The sequence below is a fragment of the Thalassophryne amazonica genome, chromosome 16 (genome assembly GCF_902500255.1).
Source record: "Thalassophryne amazonica chromosome 16, fThaAma1.1, whole genome shotgun sequence".
Taxonomy (NCBI): Eukaryota; Metazoa; Chordata; class Actinopteri; order Batrachoidiformes; family Batrachoididae; genus Thalassophryne; species Thalassophryne amazonica.
The window spans coordinates 67,370,538-67,389,993 of NC_047118.1; the positions used below are offsets into that span (position 1 = coordinate 67,370,538).

The 19,456-nt window shown below is 46.4% G+C and overlaps 1 protein-coding gene across 2 annotated transcripts in view; it reads right to left on the reverse strand.

Annotated features, from left to right (window-relative positions):
* LOC117527442 (protein kinase C beta type-like) overlaps nucleotides 1-17,785 on the reverse strand; it is a 267,696-nt gene extending 249,911 nt beyond the window's left edge. Inside the window, exon 1 of one of the 2 annotated variants that reach the window (XM_034189782.1) lies at nucleotides 17,564-17,785. In XM_034189782.1, the coding sequence (XP_034045673.1) occupies nucleotides 17,564-17,742 (179 nt within the window). In that variant the 5' untranslated portion in view covers nucleotides 17,743-17,785. The remainder of the gene's footprint in view (nucleotides 1-17,563) is intronic. The other variant, XM_034189781.1, reaches the window with a different exon arrangement.
* Nucleotides 17,786-19,456: the final 1,671 nt, after the last annotated feature.

The window sequence follows — 19,456 nt, forward strand, 5'->3', positions numbered from 1 at the left end:
TCTTAACAAGATTAAGTGGGTTCATAAAGTGAATGAATGGATGAATACTGCAGTACATGTACTGAGATCACATAAAGAAGTGTAGCTTCCTGAGGACAGCATCTGCTCAACCAGCCACACCTAATCATTGGTGTGGAACGAACGAACACACACACACAGCCAGACTGTGGCTACAAATAGATAATCTCTGGGGGTATGAAATCACTCAGTGTTCTCATTGTTCTCATTAATCAAACTTATTGACAGAAGTCGACATACACATATATAGATATAGACAGATAGGCAACCTAGTTTTCGGTTGGTCTCAAAGTGCACGTCTTAGGCTCTTCATTCCTATGCGCTGCCTCCCAGGGGCTCCTTCTTCATGGCCTACATGTCGTGAACTAATTTTGGACCTTTCTACCTGAACTCACTATTCTGCATCATCTCTGCTCTACCCAGCAGCAACGCTTGATGTTAAATCTCAAACAGTCCTGTCTCAGGTCCGGCTCCTCTACACCGACTACCTTCCTGTCTTTAAGACGAGATTAAAGATGCAGACTGTCCTACACATACAAACATCACACACAGAAAGGGGGGACTTCACACCTTTTAAGTACTACCACTTACTTCCTGTTGAACTGAAACTTTCAAGCAAGCAAGAAGTGCTTGACTTAAGGAAGTCACAAGCTTCTTCAGCAAACTAACAGATTACCGGGTTCCGATACCGACGTAATTCACGTTTCGGAAAATACCGATCCAACCCGCAACATTTTCCAATACCGGAGAAGAGCCACTGTGAATCCTCTCAACTGCTGTTTGCTCTCTGCTTTGTTTACTGCTGAGCGGGAGGAAGAGAGGTTTTCTGAAGCCAAACTGTTTGAGAGAGCTCTCTTCAGCAGTGTTCTAGCTGCAGTTAGCGGCAAATTTCTACCCAGCTCTCTGGTTCAAATTATCTGCTCGTCGAGCACAGATTTTCCAAAAAATTAACTGAATTGTTGCTGAAAATGTGTGCTAAAAAGTTAGCCGCTTCACTGTCCTGAAGCTGTAAAACACCAGCTCAGCGTGCAGCCGAGGAGGAGAAGCCAAACAGAGATTCTGTCCACTGAAGGGAAAAAAGTCTCCTTTGAAATCCTGAGCGAGCGTCGATGATACATTTATTTTACAGTTGAAAGGCTTCATGTTTCCCAAAAGTTTAAGGTTTCACAGCATGAAAACAGCGAAAAAGAGAGACAGAGGGAGAGCGAAAGCAAGCAAGAGAGACCGAGCGAGAAACAAGCAGAGAAAGAGAGACACAAACAGACAGAGTCATGTCTTTTCTCTTTAAGGCTATAAAAATAAGGCTATAAAAGTCTATAAAAAATAAAAGTACTTAATTCTTTCACCAAAACATCAAATCTAGGCTTTCATCTTAGATACATCTTCTGGCAAATTGTAGCTGAACTTTCAGGTCTCCTTTTTAAGAAAATCCTTATATAAAATCAACAATAATGATAATAATATTAAAGCAAACAGAGCTCTGGTATCGGATCGCAAGTGTACCGGTATCGGCAGATATTCAAATTCACGTATCAGGATCGGATCGGAAGTGAAAAATTGTGGATCGTGCATCCCTATGATAACCCCCATGATGATAATAAATAAATACATAAAATGAAGAAGAAGAAGAAGAAGAAGAGCAATATTACACAATGTGAAAATGAGACAGATGCTCACCATCATCTGATGATCTCAGTTCTGGAATCACAAATAAAGACAAGAGGGCTCTGAGAGCACAATATCCCCCGCAGGCAAATGCTGCTTTTGTACCAGTGCTTGTCACATTCTAACAACATTTTAAGGAATGTGATAGTTGATTTCAGTTTTGCAGAACCAACTCATGAAACTGGCCATGTCTGGATTTGTTAACCAAGGGCCATAACTCTGGGAAAATGTGTCAGTCTCTTGTACAATATTACAATATGGACAAACATTGCCACAGCATAATCTCCCTTCTGGGCCTTTGGCAAGCGGAGGATATAAAGCGACAGAACAGGGAAAAATTGCAAAGGATTTCAACTCTGCATGTCCAAAGGTTCAAAAAAAAAAAAAAATTGAATGTACTACAAAAGATGGACAAAAACATTAAAAACTGTTTACACAAGGAAAGTGTAGGTACACGGACCCACAACAGGGGGCGCAAATGAACGGACAATGGAGGAAGTCAAATACAACACTTTACTGTTGTGAAAGGGCACAACAAACACAACAGATTACAACAATAGACAAAGGTCAAATCACAAAAGGTGTCGTGTGGGCAGGCTCGAAGATAGAAGACGTCTGTCCAAAGTAGAACCGGAACCACACGATTTCCTCCGCCACCAGACCCCGGGAATACTGGAGCCGCCAAGTCCCGAACTCCCAGGTGGCCACTGCCTCCGCGTGTCGGACCTGGTACTGCTGGCGAGGAACAAAAAAACAATTAAATGTGGGCGCGTATGCACCCAGCAATTCACACGGCAGGAAAATCAACTCCACCTCTTGTTGGAAAAAGAGTCTGTTATACGATACACAAAAAGTCACAAAAGGTTACTCACAGCCAGCTGAGAACGTTACCTTCCTGGTAAAGCGATATCTCGGCAAAGAGGTGGAGATGACGTCTTGCTGATATACTGATGCTGATCAGATGAGTGGTGACAGCTGTCATAGGTGATGAGTGTCAGCTGTCACCCCGGCTACTCCTGTTAGGCGGCAGCGCCCTCTGGTGCCTGGAGCCCGCACTCCAGGCAGGGTGCCCTCTGGTGGTGGTGGGCCAGCAGTACCTCCTCTTCAGCGGCCCACACAACAGAAAGAGCCTTTTGTCCTTAAGTTGCCCCTTCACACATAGTACAAATAAGTCCAAATCAGGGCGAATCACGGTGGAACAGCTCATATGAGCGAACCATTAAAATATCGAGCCAACGGGCAGGCGTGAATGATGGCACTGTGACAGTGTCCTGCGAACAGGAACATAGTGCGAGCAGCTGGGACGTGGTGCACCACATCGCGCCACTGATGTGGAGAAAAATAAAATAAAAACCAGCTCTATAATTAGTAAATATCATTAAGTGATCACCTGCTGACTGTTTTCATACTAATGGTGCGAATGGCCACACATTTTCAAGTGTCAAGCGAATGGTGTAGATCGTCATATGTGTCACCTGGAATTTGACCAACACCTGCCGCGAGAGGGATCGAATGGGTTCTCACAGCACACAGTCTGTCTTTCAGCTGCTGGTGTGCACAAATAGTTGTAGTAACAGGTGTACGAGGCGTTGGAAGCAGCTACGATTTTACACATATTGCATACGATTCCTGCTTCATGCGCAATTTGACCACATTCATACTATGTATGAAGGGGCAGTAATAAGGGATGGTTCTTCCCATAACATATGAGGTTCTTTAAAGCACAAAATGTTCATGTTAATCAGTTATTTGGTGGAGAATAGAAGCATGAAATTGGAGCTGCAGCAAACAATTTTTTTCATGACCAATTAATGTGCAGAATATTTTCTCAATTGATTAAATGGTCTACAAAACTAAACAGCCATCACTATGTCCCAAATCCCAAGCTGACATCACAAATATGGTGTTCTGGCTGACAACAAGGCCAGAAGCAAAAATATTAAATGCAACATAATGGACGACCCAGAAATGCGGCAAATTACACTTTTTAACTTATAACTTGCTTAAATTATCAAGTCAAGTTCCTTGTTGATTTGTGTGCTGTGAATTGACTAGTCAACTAAATGTTGCAGCTATAAAACCACAACTCTCAACTGCTTGATTTGGTCCACAATGAACTTTATTGAAAGAGGTTCTTTTGTTGTGAAAGTGTAGGAACACAGGACCCACAACAGGGGGCGTAAAATGAACAGGCAATGGATAAGCCAAACAGTAACAATTTAATGTTGTGAAGTGCACAACGGAATACAGACAAATACAGTTTTGGTAGTACAGACAATTATATGTTGAGTGACATGTGGGCAGGCTTGAGGATAGGAGACGTCCGTCCAGAACCAAGCCAGATCCCACACGGCCTTCACCGCCAACGTACCTGAAGAACACCGGAGCTGCCAAGTCCTGGATCCCCAGGTGGCCACCGTCTCCAGCTGTCAGACCTGGTACTGCTGGCAGAAAACAGAAACAGTATAGATGAGTGGGAGTTCGCACACTCAGTAATTCCACAGTCTGTGTTCCTTTGGGAGGGAGCACCTCCACCTCCAATCACACACTCGTGCAGCTCCTGTCTAACCACTTATCTGGTTGGGGTGATAGTGATGAGTTGGATGAGTGACAGTTGGTGCTGATAAGTGACAGCTGTCACTCCCAGTGGCTCTGACGCCCTCTCGTGCTTGAAGCCAGCACTTCAAGCAGGGCGCCATCTGGTGGTGGTGGGCCAGCAGTACCTCCTCTTCAGCGGCCCACACAACAGGACCCCCCCCTCAACGGGCGCCTCCTGGCGCCCAACCAGGCTTGTCCGGGTGCCGTGTGTAGAAGTCGGCCAGGAGGGCCAGGTCCAGGATGAAGCTCCTCTTCACCCAGGAGCGTTCTTCGGGTCCGTATCCCTCCCAGTCCACTAAGTACTGGAACCCCCGGCCCTTCCGACGGACGTCCAGGAGCCGGCGCACAGTCCAAGCCGGCTCCCCGTCAATGATCCGGGCAGGTGGCGGCGCCGGTCCAGGGGCACAGAGTGGAGAGGTATGGCAGGGTTTGAGGCGTGACACATGAAAGACCGGATGAATCTGCGGCTGGACTGAGGACTTTAAGGATGGTGAAAGGTCCTATGAATCTGTCCTTGAGTTTTTGGGACTCCACTTGCAGGGGGATGTCCTTTGCAGATAGCCAACCGCCTGCCCGGGCTGATACGTAGGGGCCGGGGCACGCCTGCGGTCTGCATGGGCCTTAGCCCTCGTCCGGGCTTTGAGCAGGGCAGAGCGGGCGGTACACCACACCCGACGGCACCTCCTCAGATGGGCCTGGACCGAGGGCACCCCGACCTCTCCCTCCACTAGCGGACACAATGGGGGCTGGTACCCCAAACATACCTCAAACGGGGAGAGGCCGATGACACTTGGCTATTATGAGCGTACTCGATCCAGGCCATATGGTTACTCCAGGCTGTCGGGTGCGCAGAGGTCACGCAGCGGAGGGCCTGCTGGATCTTAGGAAGGTCTGCAGTCTCCTGGGCCATCGGGAGCTTCAGGAGGGCCACAAAGTGGGTCGCCTTGGAGAACCGGTCCACTATCGTGAGGATGGCAGTCATGCCCTGGGATGGCGGGAGGCCCGTGACGAAATCCAGGCCAATGTGAGACCAGGGGCGATGAGGCACGGGCAGAGCCTGGAAGAGGCCTTGGGTCTTGTGGTAGTCGGCTTTGCCCCTGGCGCAGGTGGTGCAGGCCTGGATGTACTCCCGGTCGTCGGCTTCCAGAGATCCCCACCAGAAGCGCTGCCGGACCACTGCCACAGTTCTTCGCACCCCTGGGTGGCAGGAGAGCTTGGAACCGTGACAGAAGTCCAGGACTGCAGCCCTGGCCTCTGGTGGGATGTACATCTTGTTCTTCGGTCCAGTCCCCGGGTCCGGGTTCCGTGTCAGGGCCTCCCGGACGGTCTTCTCCACGTCCCAGGTGAGGGTGGCCACGACAGTGGACTCAGGGATGATGGTTTCTGTTGGGTCTGACAGCTCGGTCCTGACTTCCTCCTCGTGCACCCGGGACAGGGTGTCAGACCGTTGGTTCTTTGTCCCGGGGCGGTATGTAATCTTAAAGTCAAAACGCCCGAAGAACAGTGACCAGCGGGCTTGCCTGGGGTTCAGACGCTTGGCGGTCCGAATGTACTCCAGGTTCCGATGGTCTGTGAAAACCGTGAATGGTACCAAAGCTCCCTCCAACAGGCCTATCCACTCCTCCAGAGCCTCCTTCATTGCAAGAAGTTCCCGATTGCCGACGTCATAATTCCTTTCAGCCGGGGTCAACCTGCGGGAAAAGTAGGCACATGGGTGGAGAACCTTGTCGGATTCCCCGCTCTGGGATAGCACGGCTCCTATCCCTGAGTCAGAGGCGTCCACTTCAACTATAAACTGGCGATTTGGATCGGGCTGCACCAGTCGAGAACCGGCGTTTCAACTGCCTAAACGCGGCTTCGCACCGATCCGACCGGGTGAAGGGAACTTTTGTGGAGGTCAGGGCTGTCAGGGGGCTAACTACCTGACTGTAGCCTTTGATGAACCTCCGGTAAAAATTAGCAAAACCGAGGAACTGCTGTAGTTTGTTGGTTGGGGCCAATCTCTCACCGCCGCAACCTTGGCTGGATCAGGGGCGACGGAGTTGGAGGAGATTATAAACCCCAGGAAGGACAAAGAAGTATGGTGGAACTCGCACTTCTCGTCCTTCACAAACAGCCGGTTCTCCAACAACAGCTGCAGGACCTGACGTACATGCGTAACATGAGTCTCAGGATCCGGGGAAAAGATGAGTATATCGTCTAGATATACGAAGACAAACCGATGCAGGAACTCCCGCAAGACGTCATTAACCAAGGCCTGGAACGTCGTGGGCGCATTGGTGAGGCTGAACGGCATGACCACGTACTCAAAGTGACCTAACAGGGTGTTAAATGCTGTCTTCCACTCATCTCCCTTCCGGATCCGAACCAGGTGGTACGCATTCCTAAGATCCAGTTTTGTGAAAATTTGGGCTCCATGCAGGGGCGTGAACACTGAATCCAACAGAGGCAAAGGGTATCGATTGCGAACCGTGATCTCGTTCAGCCCTCTGTAGTCAATGCATGGACGGAGTCCGCCGTCTTTCTTGCCCACAAAAAAGAAACCTGCACCCATCGGGGAGGTGGAGTTCCAGATCAGCCCGGCAGCTAATGAGTCCAGGATGTAGGTCTCCATTGATTCTCGCTCAGGATGTGAGAGGTTGTACAGCCTGCTGGACGGGTACTCAACGCCCGGGATCAAATCAATGGCGCAATCGTACGGTCGGTGCGGGGGAAGAGTGAGTGCCAGATCTTTGCTGAAGACGTCAGCAAGATCATGGTACTCCTCCGGTACCGCCGTCAGATTGGGGGGAATCTTGACCTCCTCACTAGCCGTCACACCAGGCGGAACCGAGGATCCGAGACATTCCCGGTGGCAGGTTTCGCTCCACTGAGCCACAACCCCACATGGCCAATCAATCCGGGGACTGTGCTTTATCATCCAAGGATAACCCAAAATCACACGGGAGGTAGAAGGTGTTACATAAAACACAATCTCTTCCCTGTGATTACCAGACACCACCAATGTCACTGGCTGTGTCTGGTTTATGATTAGTGGAAGAAGGGTGCCATCTAGTGCCCGTACCTTCAAAGGTGAAGGTAGAGCCACTAGAGGGAGTCCGACTTCCCTTGCCCATCTGCTGTCCAGCAGATTCCCTTCCGACCCCGTGTCTACCAGTGCTGGGGCGTGAAGGGTCAGATCCCCACTCAGGATCGTAACTGGGATGCGTGCTGATTTACGGGGTTTCCCCGCGTGCGTGTTATGGCCCACCCTTAGCCCAGTTTCTAAGGGCAGGCGTTGTCGTTTAACCGCTTGGGGCAGTTCCTCTGTAGATGCTCACTCGAGCCACAGAAAAAACACTCCCCGCGGGCCAGCCTCCGTTGTCTGTTATTTGATTTGACTTTGGCCCTGCTAGTGTCCATAGCTTCGTCAGCAGGGGGAGCTGTTGCCACACGGGAGTCTCTGGCTGTGGAGCGTGGGGACGGCGGCACCCTTTCGGACCCGGAAGAGAGAGGGACGGCTCGTGCCCGGCCACGCTCCCCGCCCTGCTCCCGACGATGTTCCTCTAATCGGTTATCTAATCGTATAACCAGATCAACAAGCCCATCCAAGTCCCGCGGTTCGTCCTTAGCCAGCAGGTGCTCCTTCAGGACCGGAGACAGTCCGTTTACGAAGGCGGCGCGGAGCGCAACGTTATTCCAGCCGGACCTCGCAGCCGCGATGCGGAAGTCAACTGCATACTCCGCTGCACTCCGACGCCCCTGTCTCATTGACAGCAGCACATTCGAAGCAGTCTCGCCTCTATTGGGGTGATCAAAAGCCTGTTTAAACTCCCTCACAAACCCAGTATATGTCGTTAGGAGCCGTGAATTTTGCTCCCAGAGCGCCGTAGCCCAAGCGCGTGCCTCTCCTCGAAGCAAATTTATTACATAAGCCACCCGGCTAGCGTCTGACGCGTACATGACGGGACGCTGTGAAAAGACGAGTGAGCACTGCATCAAGAAGTCCGCGCACGTCTCGACACAGCCTCCGTATGGCTCCGGAGGGCTTATGTATGCTTCAGGGGACGGTGGGGGGGGTTCGTTGAACGACCAGCGGAATGTCTGTTTCTGGCACTCGATCAGCAGGAGGAGGTGCTGCAGCAGCGCCCTGAGCATGCGCTTCCACCTGGGCGGTGAGAGCCTCCATCGTCCAATTGAGAATAACGTTCTGCTCGGTAACTAAGTCCAACCGAGCAGTAAAAGCAGTTAAGATTTGCTGCAGCTCACCTAACACGCCTCCTGCTGACACCTGTTCACCTCGCTCTTCCATTGGCTGTTCAAGCGATGGTTGACGCCCCTCAGGATCCATGATGCTGGCCGAGAAATTCTGTTGTGAAAGTGTAGGAACACGGACCCACAACAGGGGGCGTAAAATGAACGGGCAATGGATAAGCCAAACAGTAACAATTTAATGTTGTGAAGTGCACAACGGAATACAGACAAATACAGTTTTGGTAGTACAGACAATTATATGTTGAGTGACGTGTGGGCAGGCTTGAGGATAGGAGACGTCCGTCCAGAACCGAGCCGGATCCCACACGGCCCTCACCGCCAACGGATCTGAAGAACACCGGAGCCGCCAAGTCCTGGATCCCCAGGTGGCCACCGTCTCCAGCTGTCAGACCTGGTACTGCTGGCAGAGAACAGAAACAGTATAGATGAGTGTGAGTTCGCACACTCAGTAATTCCACAGTCTGTGTTCCTTTGGAAGGGAGCACCTCCACCTCCAATCACACACTCGTGTAGCTTCTGTCTAACCACTTATCTGGTTGGGGTGTGAAGCGAAGCTGTCGCTGATTACACCAAACGCCAATCCCACAGATAAGGCAACACCACAGGAAAACGGCTGCAAAGAAGTTCAGACTATAAGTCAGTGTTAAGTTCAGCAGAGAAATTAATGAGTGACAGCTGGTGCTGATGATAAGTGACAGCTGTCACTCCCAGTGGCTCCGACGCCCTCTCGTGCTTGAAGCCCGCACTTCAAGCAGGGCGCCATCTGGTGGTGGTGGGCCAGCAGTACCTCCTCTTCAGCAGCCCACACAACATCTTTAAAGAAGTCATATTTGCTGAAGTTCTTCTGAGCAACATTTATGGTACCTAAAGAAAACATTTTTTATGGTTCTTTGAGGCTTATTTTGTGTTAAATTCTCTCTAGTCTTTTTTTTATTCCATTTCACTGTATCAGGCTTGACTTGCTCTGAAAAAGAGTAAAGTGCATGTCAAAGCCTTTTAAAATGATGCATCACATTCATCCATCCACACACTGATGTCAGTGTTCTCAAGTGCACACCAGGATGAACTTCAGGATGAAAGACTTCTCCTAAGGGTAGTATGTCACTGGGCTGCAGCTGTTGGCGACCGTAGTGATTTTCCAGTTAGACAGGGAATCAAAATGACGGTCCACTGGTCACAAGATCACCTGTTTCACCTCTCGAGCACTATCTCCCAAACATCTGTGCACAGTTTGTCTAGAACAAAAAGGTGTACACGTGGTTTTTATTTATTTTAAATACATACGGCCTCAGATGTGGAATTCTCTGACTTCTATGATATTTTAATTATTTTGTATGTGCACAAGCAACATAAACTGTTGAGAACATTTGACATAAAACTCCAGCTATATTAAACTTGTGATTGCACAATATGATCCCTTTAACTTATTTTAGGGGAGAAAAAAAAAACTTATGCAGAAGAAGACATGTTTAAACGTATTATAGCTAAAAAAAAAATTTCAGTCAATGATGAAGTCAATTGAAGCAAGAGTGAATCATATTTAGTAGTCATGACACCAGCAGTGGTAACTTCTTCCCACCCCCACCCCAAAAAACCCACAAAGATCCTGAATGAGTCACTTCAAATGAAGTGATTCCATTTTGGTGTGAATTATTAAGAAATGACTGATTATTGTGCACATTAAAAGATGAGACTGGCTGCAAATCCTGAAGCGATAAGGTGAAGAAAATGGGTTGAATATTAAAAGCAAAAGTTACAAGTATGTTTAAAACATGTGATGTGTCATTACTTTATTTTAAAAAGTAGCTTAATTTCAAGAGAGGGAGAGAGACCTAAAAATGTAATGTCAGTGTTGTAATATCAAAACTTTGCATGATTTAAAATTTGTGCACGTAAGCTGAAATGCTATTTTACACACGGAAAGCCTTTTTCTATTGTTTGTTTAAATATTTGTGACTCGTAGGAACAAATTAAAATGCACCGTTTCAAAGGCTGAAGTGTCCTTGAACAGTTATCTCCAACAAACACTAAGTAGAGAGGTTTCCTGCAGGCTGACTGCTGTGCGGTTTATGGATATTTACAATCACAGAGACCAGCTCATTAATCTCAATGAAAAGACACAAGTGCCTTTTAGGTCAAATCATTTCACCATCACAAATTAAAAAGCCCATCACACGGCTTAAATGCCGGTCGATTTGAGACTAGCACACGGTACAGATAATAAGAAACGGGACAAATCAGGTCAGCTAAACTCATTTCATAAGCCAAACGTACGGCTGTGTCACCGTCTGTTTCATGGGCCGGTGTCGTGTCCGGTGACGAGCCTGGAGAAGATAAATGACGAGGACAAAGGTTGCAGACATGCTGACAGTTTGTATCGGTGCTCGGGTTACTCCGGCTGTCTGCGCTTCACTAAAAGCATCTTCATTTGCACCTTCTCTGCCTTCTTAATACCATCACAACCTTCTGTTGTTTCTACAGCCCACAAACCCAGTCTCCTTTCTGTCCTACTTTACACACACACAGGAGCCCCCCCAACCACTGTCTGTATTTCATCATGATACCAAGAAGGCCTTTCACTGTTTGTCCAATTTACGATTATCTGCAAACAAATTAACTAATTTTAATAAAACATGAAATATTGGATCTAAGAGGAAAAATTGATACTATAATTTGAGACATTTCTGTCTGTGTGTCTACATTTACAGTGAGGAAAATAAGTATTTTAACTCACTTAGAAATCATGGATGGGTCTGAAATTTAAAAAAAAAAATTAAAAAAAATACGGAAATCACAAATGAATGATTATTTAAATAATTTATTTGTATGTTACTGCTGCAAATAAGTATTTGAACACCTACCAACCAGCAACAATTCTGGCTCACACAGACCTGTTAATTTTTCTTTAAGAAGCCCTCTTTTTCTGCACTCTTTACCTGTATTAATTACACCTGTTTGAACTTGTCACCTGTATAAAAGACACCTGTTCACACACTCAATCAATCACACTCCAACCTGTCCACCATAGCCAAGACCAAAGAGCTGTCTAAGGACACCAGGGACAAAACTGTAGACCTGCACAAGCCTGGGATGGACTACAGGACAACAGGCAAGCAGCTTGGTAGAAGACAACAACTGTTATGATTATTTATTAGAAAGTGGAAGAAACACAAGATGACTGTCAATCTCCCTTGGTCTGGGATTCCATGCAAGATCTCACTTTGTGGGGTAAGGATGATTCTGAGAAAGCTCAGAACTACACAGGAGGTCCGAGAGAGAGAGAGAGACTTTATTGATCCCAGAGGGACATTCAAGAACTGAGCTGAGACCACAGTCACAAAGATTACATTAGTAACACATGATGCTGTCATGGTTTAAAATTCTGCAGGGCAGCAAGGTCCCCCTGCTCAAGCCAGCACATGTCCAGGCCCATTCGAAGTTCACCAGTGACCATCTGGATGATCCAGAGGAGGCATGGGAGAAGGTCATGTGGTCAGATGAGACCAGAATAGAGCTTTTTGGAATCAATTCCACTTACCATGTTTAGAGGATGAGAACAACCCCAAGAAAACCATCCCAACTGTGAAGCATGGGGGTGGAAACATCATACTCTGGGGGTGCTCTTCTGCAAAGGGGACAGGACAACTGCACCGTATTGAAGAGAGGATGGATGGGGTCATGTATTGCAAGATTTTGGCAAAACAACCTCCTTCCCTCAGTAAGAGCACTGAAGATGGGTCATGGCTGGGTCTTCCAGCATGACAATGACCCCAAACACACAGCCAGGGCAACTAAGGAGGGGCTCCGTAAGAAGCATTTCAAGGTCCTGGAGTGGCGCGGCCAGTCTCCAGACCTGAACTCAATAGAAAATCTATGGAGGGAGCTGAAACTCCAAAACTGAAAGATTTGGAGAAGATCTGTATGGAGGAATGGACCAAAATCCCTGCTGCAGTGTGTGAAAACCTGGTGAAAAACTACAGGAAACATTTGACCTCTGTAATTGCAAACAAAGGCTACTGTACCAAATATTAACATTGATTTTCACAGGTGTTGAAATACTTATTTGCAGCAGTAACATACAAATAAATTATTTTTTAAAAATCATACATTGTGATTTCCGGATTTGTTTTTTGTTTTTTTTAGATTATGTCTCTCACAGTGGACATGCACCTAAGATGAAAATTTCAGACCCCTCCATGATTATTAAGTGGGAGAACTTGCAAAATCGCAGGGTGTTCAGATACTCACTGTATGTCTGTCTTCCTGTCTGCTTGTCTGTCTGTTCCCTTCCGCCTCCCAGGTCATTTAGCCCATTATCCACCACACTTACTATGTGGAAGTCTGCCAAATCCAGAACTGCCCTTAAAGTGTTTGCTTTGTCCAAGGTCAAGGTTATTAGGGTCAAAGGTGAAAATGTTGTGGCGGGGGGGCGCGTTCTTCCACTTATTTAGAAGTGGGTTCTGTTGTGGAAGTGCCAAGGTGAGGTCACATTGATTAAAGGTCAGTAACTGAGGTGAAGGTCACTCGAACTGCTGTTTGTTGCCCGTTGTTCCAGTACAGATCTGCATTGTGATTTGGCACAAGTTTTACTCCGGTTGCCCTTCCTGACTCACCTCCAGTTCTCCATGAAGAAACGTGCACAGCTCCTGTTGTTTCCAAGTGTTCTACCAGCTAACTAATAATTAGGACCTAACCTGGTTCATTTCTGAGATGTGACGGCATCAGGTGCACACAAAGCAGAACGGCTCTGTGAAGGTCACCGGGTCAAAGATCAACATTTAGGTTTTCACTACAATGTCCACCAAACATTGAGCACATATGGAGGTGGATTCCAAAATTTCCCAGCAAGGTCAAATTTGCTGAAGGTCAACCACTGGGGCCAAGGTCATGTCTGCGTGTCTGTTTGCTGTCTGCTCCTCCTAGGTCCTCATGCTGCTTTCTGCTCATGAAGGCAGACCCCAAAATTGCCCTTAAAGGATTCATTTTGATCAAACTCAGGGTCACAGGACTTGATTTTCAACCCTATTTGGACCAAAGATGGCACACACTTAGGTGGATTCTAGAATTACCCTGTCAAGGTCAGCCAGAGGAGTCTTGGTGGCTTCCCTCATTGAGTTTTTGCAAACTGCCTACTTGACACAGATTTACCATACAGTACCACGCTGTTTGCGTTTCTTAACGGCTGACGTAAATGACGTCCAAGACATATTCAGTGACTTGTTGGAAATGTTCATGTATCCACCCCCTGAGCTGTCTCAAGAAAACTGGAAAAGTTATGATTTAATCCTTATTATGTCCACCAAGGATGTAATTAAAATCATCAGTGTTTATTTATTTATTTGTCTGTCTGTCAGCAGGGTTATGTCAAAACTACTGCACTGATTTTGAGCAAATTTGCACCTGAAGCCTCACCCAACTTGTGTTTAAGAAATTACAACTGAAATCCATTCTTTTTATTAGTTGAGCAGCAGAAAACAATCAGCAACCTAGTCTGTTGGCTTCGTCAAATCAGGACCTTCAGCATGCCCTGGGGTGATTTGCAGCCACATGTGAAGCATCTGGGATGAAAATCAGCACCTCCAAATCCGAGGCCATGGTTTTTGACCGGAAAAAGGTGCTTTGCCCTCTTCAGGTCAGTGGACTGTCCTTGCCTCAAGTGGAGGACTTTAAGTAACTCGGTGGTCTTGTTCACGAGTGAGGGACGGATGGAGCGTGAGATCGATAGACGGACCGGTGCAGCATCTGCAGTGATGCGGTCGCTGTATTGAACCGTCGTGGTGAAGAGAGACCTGAGTAGGGGGGCAAAGCTCTCGATTTACCGATCGATCTACGTTCCGATCCTCACCTATGGTCGTGAGATTTGGCTCATGACCGAAAGAACGAGATCGCGAGTACACGCGGCCGAGATGAGTTTCCTCTGCAGGGTGGCTGGGCGCTCCCTTAGAGATAGGGTGAAGAGCTCGGTCACTCGGGAGGAGCTCGGAATCGAGCCGCTGCTCCTCCATGTCGAATGGAGCCAGTTGAGGTGGCTCGGGCATTTTTTCCAGATGCCCCCTGGACGCCTCCCTGGAGAGGTGTTCCGGGCACGTCCCATCGGGAGGAGGCCCGGGGGAAGACCCAGGACACGCTGGAGGGACTACGTCTCTCGGCTGGCTTGGTAACGCCTTGGGGTTCCCCGGGAGGAGCTGGGGGAGGTGTGTGTGTGGATCGGGAGGTCTGAGCGGCTTTGCTTGAGCTGCTGCCCCCGCGACCCGACTCCAGATAAAGCGGAAGAAAATGGATGGATGGATGGATGGAAGTTATTAACTGAGGTAATATACCAAACTATTAGCAGTTAAAGCAATCACCTCAAACTACAGTTGTCTCAGAGTTGTTATTCTGTTCTTAATCCCATCAGCCTTCACTTATACAAAAAAATTTAATAATTTAAAAAATGCTCAGTGGAATCACATATGCTCTTTTAGGTATATTTAGTGTGACTTATTATTGTTGATGATGGCCAGCATGTGGTCCGAGGTCCACAGTAGGTTCTGGAAACGGCCTGGATGTGTGGAATAACATACAAACACAACACTCATCCCCACCCTCTGTAAAATCCTGAATCCGCCCCTGTAAAAGAGCCATCACTGCGAGCTCCTGCATCATGTCGACCTAAACTCATCCATCACTTTATTTAGCTCTGGTAAATCTGGTCTGATTTCTAAAAATATCCTGATCTCCCCTCCACACAAACACAAAGTTTTACATACCTGTGGTGCACACGACAGCGAGCAAACACATTTAATCATAAAGTACAAGTATGTGGAAGATAACAGAGGCATGGCAAAGTACTTCCTCATTTTTAATCATTCTTAAATCAGTATATTTGGTTTACAACTGCTATGCAAACAAAACAATTTGAATGCTTCACCTTAGCCTTGGGACAGGGTTGTTTTTTTTGTTTGGTTTTTTTTAGTGCTATAATAATTTAGACACTAAATAATAAGTCATAAATATAACTGACAAATCAATAAAGAAAAAGATAATTTCTTGCAGCCTTATTTTTGACTATTTTAAGCTCTGCCAAGGCAGTTAAGTCTTTATTGCTGTTTTTGTTTATCAACAGATTGCACAAAGACTATTAAGGCTGATTTTTTATGAAAATTGGTGGAAAGGTGGAGCACGGGTCAAAAGACCCTGTTAAATTTTAGAGTGGTTCCAGATTAAGATGCAGATATGAACCCCCCCCCCCCACACACACACACACACACACACACCCTTTCTCTCTATCATTGCAAAGGCTTTTTTTTTCATTCATTTTCCTGACATATAACATGGATCTTTATGACATCATTATGGCCTACTTAAAGAACATAAAGAAATCTTTATAATCATGTGTTTTTCATTATATTCTACGTTGATTCACTGTGCCCCGGACACTGATTCACAGGGAACAGTAAATCAAAAATTTCAAAATCGATTTTAAACACCTATAAATTACACTTGGGGAGAAATAAATAACACAGCCTTATAAATAATAACTTGCTGTATGGAAACCACAAGAGAATGACCTAAACCTATGCATAATGTGTTTTTGCTGCCACAAAACAACATTTCTGATCCACTGTGCCCCGGCTTCTTCTAGTCATGCACCCTGAGAACACAGAGCCAGGGCCGGTACGTAGGGTTTAAGTAGGTCAGCTCAGTAGGGAGGTGCCAGTTGGTGAACAAGTTTATAGTCTAGTAGCAGAACCTTAAAATCTGATCTAACAGGGACAGGAAGCCAGTGAAGGGATGCCAAAATGGGTGTAATGTGGTCAAACTTTCTGCTTTGTGTCAAAACTCTGGCAGCAGCATTTCGGACCAACTGGAGAGCCCTAATGCTGGACTGCGGTAAACCAGAAAATAGAACATTGCAGTAGTCCAATCTAGAAGAGACAAACGCATGAATCAGACTCTCAGCATCAGCCACAGACAGGATGGGATGAATCTTCGCTATATTTTGCAGGTGGAAGAAAGCAGTGCTCGCAATATCTCTAATGTGGAGTCACATAGAATCCAATGGACACTGACCTTGTTTGACCTTTACTTTGCAGACCAAGCACTCAACACAGTCAAACCTATTCTATTTATTAATCCTATTAGTTCAACTAATAATTTGCACATTTTAACAAAATTGGGGCAACTTTTGACCCCTGTACAAACTGAAATTGACCTGTGTCAGCATTCTTGCTGTTTTTACCCCATAACATTTAGTCACAGACACTCCAAACTATACCTTTTTGAAATCCTTATAATCAGACAAATGATGTGGTATAGTTTTCAATATGATTGGAACATTTTTAAATTTTGACCCCGGTGTAATTCCTCAATGGGTTACTGCGAATACAGTCACTTCTGGCGAAGTGGCCAATCCGAAGGCGAGAATTTCTCCACAACTGACCGTCTGATGAAAACGTGCTCGGGCTGCATTGACTGTGTATTGAAATCAGCTGGTTTTGTTTTGTCTCTAACAGCCAGCTGGTAGCTCACAACATTTCCGAGTATACACCACGCTGACCTTAAAGGAACCACTGTACATTAAATTGACTTTATTGACAAGTCCGACCCCTTTGAAAAGTGACCGAATTACATGTATTTGTATTGAGCTAGACAATGTTTTCATCGGCCAAAAATGGCCACAAGAGGGCGCTCGGTGTAAAGTCCGCAGCAACCCATAGACCCCTACCTGGACGCCTATTGAAAAGTCGTTTTTTGTTTTGTTTTTTCTTTGTTTATTTGTTTTGTTGTTGTTTTTTGTGTTTTAATTTTCAAGAGTAGTGTCTAAGGAGTATTTGTGCCGAATTTTGTGCTTGCATCACCATTTGAAGGACTGTTTCAGTTATCTGCTGCACTGCTCATGTGGATCCAGAGAAAACTTTTCCTCGTTGGTGTCACGTGCAGCGCAGGTGAGCGCGCCGCTCCAGGTGACACCGCCGAGGAGGCGGATGGAGCGAAAAGCTGCAGACTAAAAGCTGTCATCGGCCCCGTGTCTGTGTCTGCGGCTCACCAGATAAAGTCGGTGCAGTGGCTGCAGAACGTGGGCTGCTTGAAGAAGCGCGCGATGAATTTGTGGTCCTTCACCTCGTGCACGTTCTTCTGGCGCAGGGCTCCTTGGCGCGCGAAGCCGCGCGCGGGCTGAAGGAGTCCATCCTCCCCGTCGCTGTTGGTCGCCGCCGACTCTGCCATCGTCCGTCTGTCTGTCTGACTTTAAATAAAAAAAATAAATTAAATTAAATTAAAAAAATAAAATATTTATTTAAAAAAACGGCCGCGTCGGTCACTTTGAAGTTGTAACGGTTGCTGCTCACTTTGTCTCGTGCGTCAGTGGACCGAGTACACCTGCCGCTGCGCTCCGCGCGCGCCGCTTCCTCCTTTTCTTTGAGTGCGAGAGAGAGAGAGTGTAGGGGGGCGGGGGAGTGAAAGACAGGGGCGGAGCCACAGGAACACCAGCACGTGCACGAGCCCCCCCCCCCCCCCCCCCCCATTGCCACTTTTTCTCACCTCCAGCCAAAACGAAATAAATTATAGAGCACCGCACCCTAGATCACAAACCTCCGCCAACACTAATGTACAATTCCACAAAAATTTTTACCTTGGAAAAAATTTTGAAATGTGAAAGTCCTGTTAGAAGTGGCTTTTCATAAGCTAAATTAGACGTGATCAAGTCAGGAACGTAATTCAGTGGCTTTGTATATATTACAGTAAAAAACAGCTATACTGACTTACAATCTCTGAAGCACATTCAATTGATTGTTCGAGTTGGACATACCAAATGAAATGCCTAAAAATTTAACAGTTCATTTTATCTTAACTTTATTATTTGAGTTTATTTCATTGAAATAAATTAGCATTTGCTGAAATATATTTCATTTGTTTGGTAAATTTCATTCAGAATATTTGGAAAGGACTAACATACGAGGTCTGTTAGAAAAGTATCGGACCTTTTAATTTTTTTCAAAAACCTGATGGATTTGAATCACGTGTGCTTGCATGAGCCAATCTTGAACCTTCGTGCGCATGCATGAATTTTTTCACGCCTGTTGATTGCGTCATTTGCTTGTAAGCAACCTTTGTGTGAGGATGGGTGGAGTCTCTCGTCGTTTTTTCTTTGCAAGGAAATGGCGGAACAACTGGAGCAGCGTGACTGCATCAAATTTTGCCAGAAACTGGGCGACAACCAGGTGGAAACCATTCGGATTATTCAGACAGCTTTCGGTGACGATGCTATGGGCATCACACAGATTAAGGAGCGGTACAACCGGTTTAAAGATGTCTGCACAACGGTGGAGAGCGAGCCACGTGCCAGTCAGTCATCAATATGCTGAAATGACCAGATCATTTCCAAAGTGAACGCTGTGGTGATGTGGGACCGTCATGTGACTATCTGAGAAACTGCGGAAGAGGTGGACATCAGCATTTTTTAGTCTAGTCACACGACGGTCTCACATCACCACAGCGTTCACTTTGGAAATGATCCGGTCATTTCAGCATGTTGATGGCCGACCGGAGCGTGGCGCGCTCTCCACCTCTCTGAAAAAGTACAAATTTTAACCAATGGTTACTTTAAAAAAAAAAACGTGGCAACAAAGTGACACATAATATAATTGAATAGATTTTAAGTTATACAATTTTGATTAAAATTAACTAAACTTAACCAAAAAAAATTAAAAACAGTTGAAATGTGTTGGATTTTGTAATAGCATGCCAAATGATGAGTTATATTGCCAAAAAATATTTAGTAAATCATAGTCAATTTCACAAGGAAAGCATCTGGCGTAGGATTTACACCTGATGCCCTTTCTGACCCAATTCGACAGTACATGGAGAAATGTGGCAGGGTTGGGGTTTGAACCAAGAACTTTTAGCACTGAAACTAAGCACACTAACCATTTAACCAGCA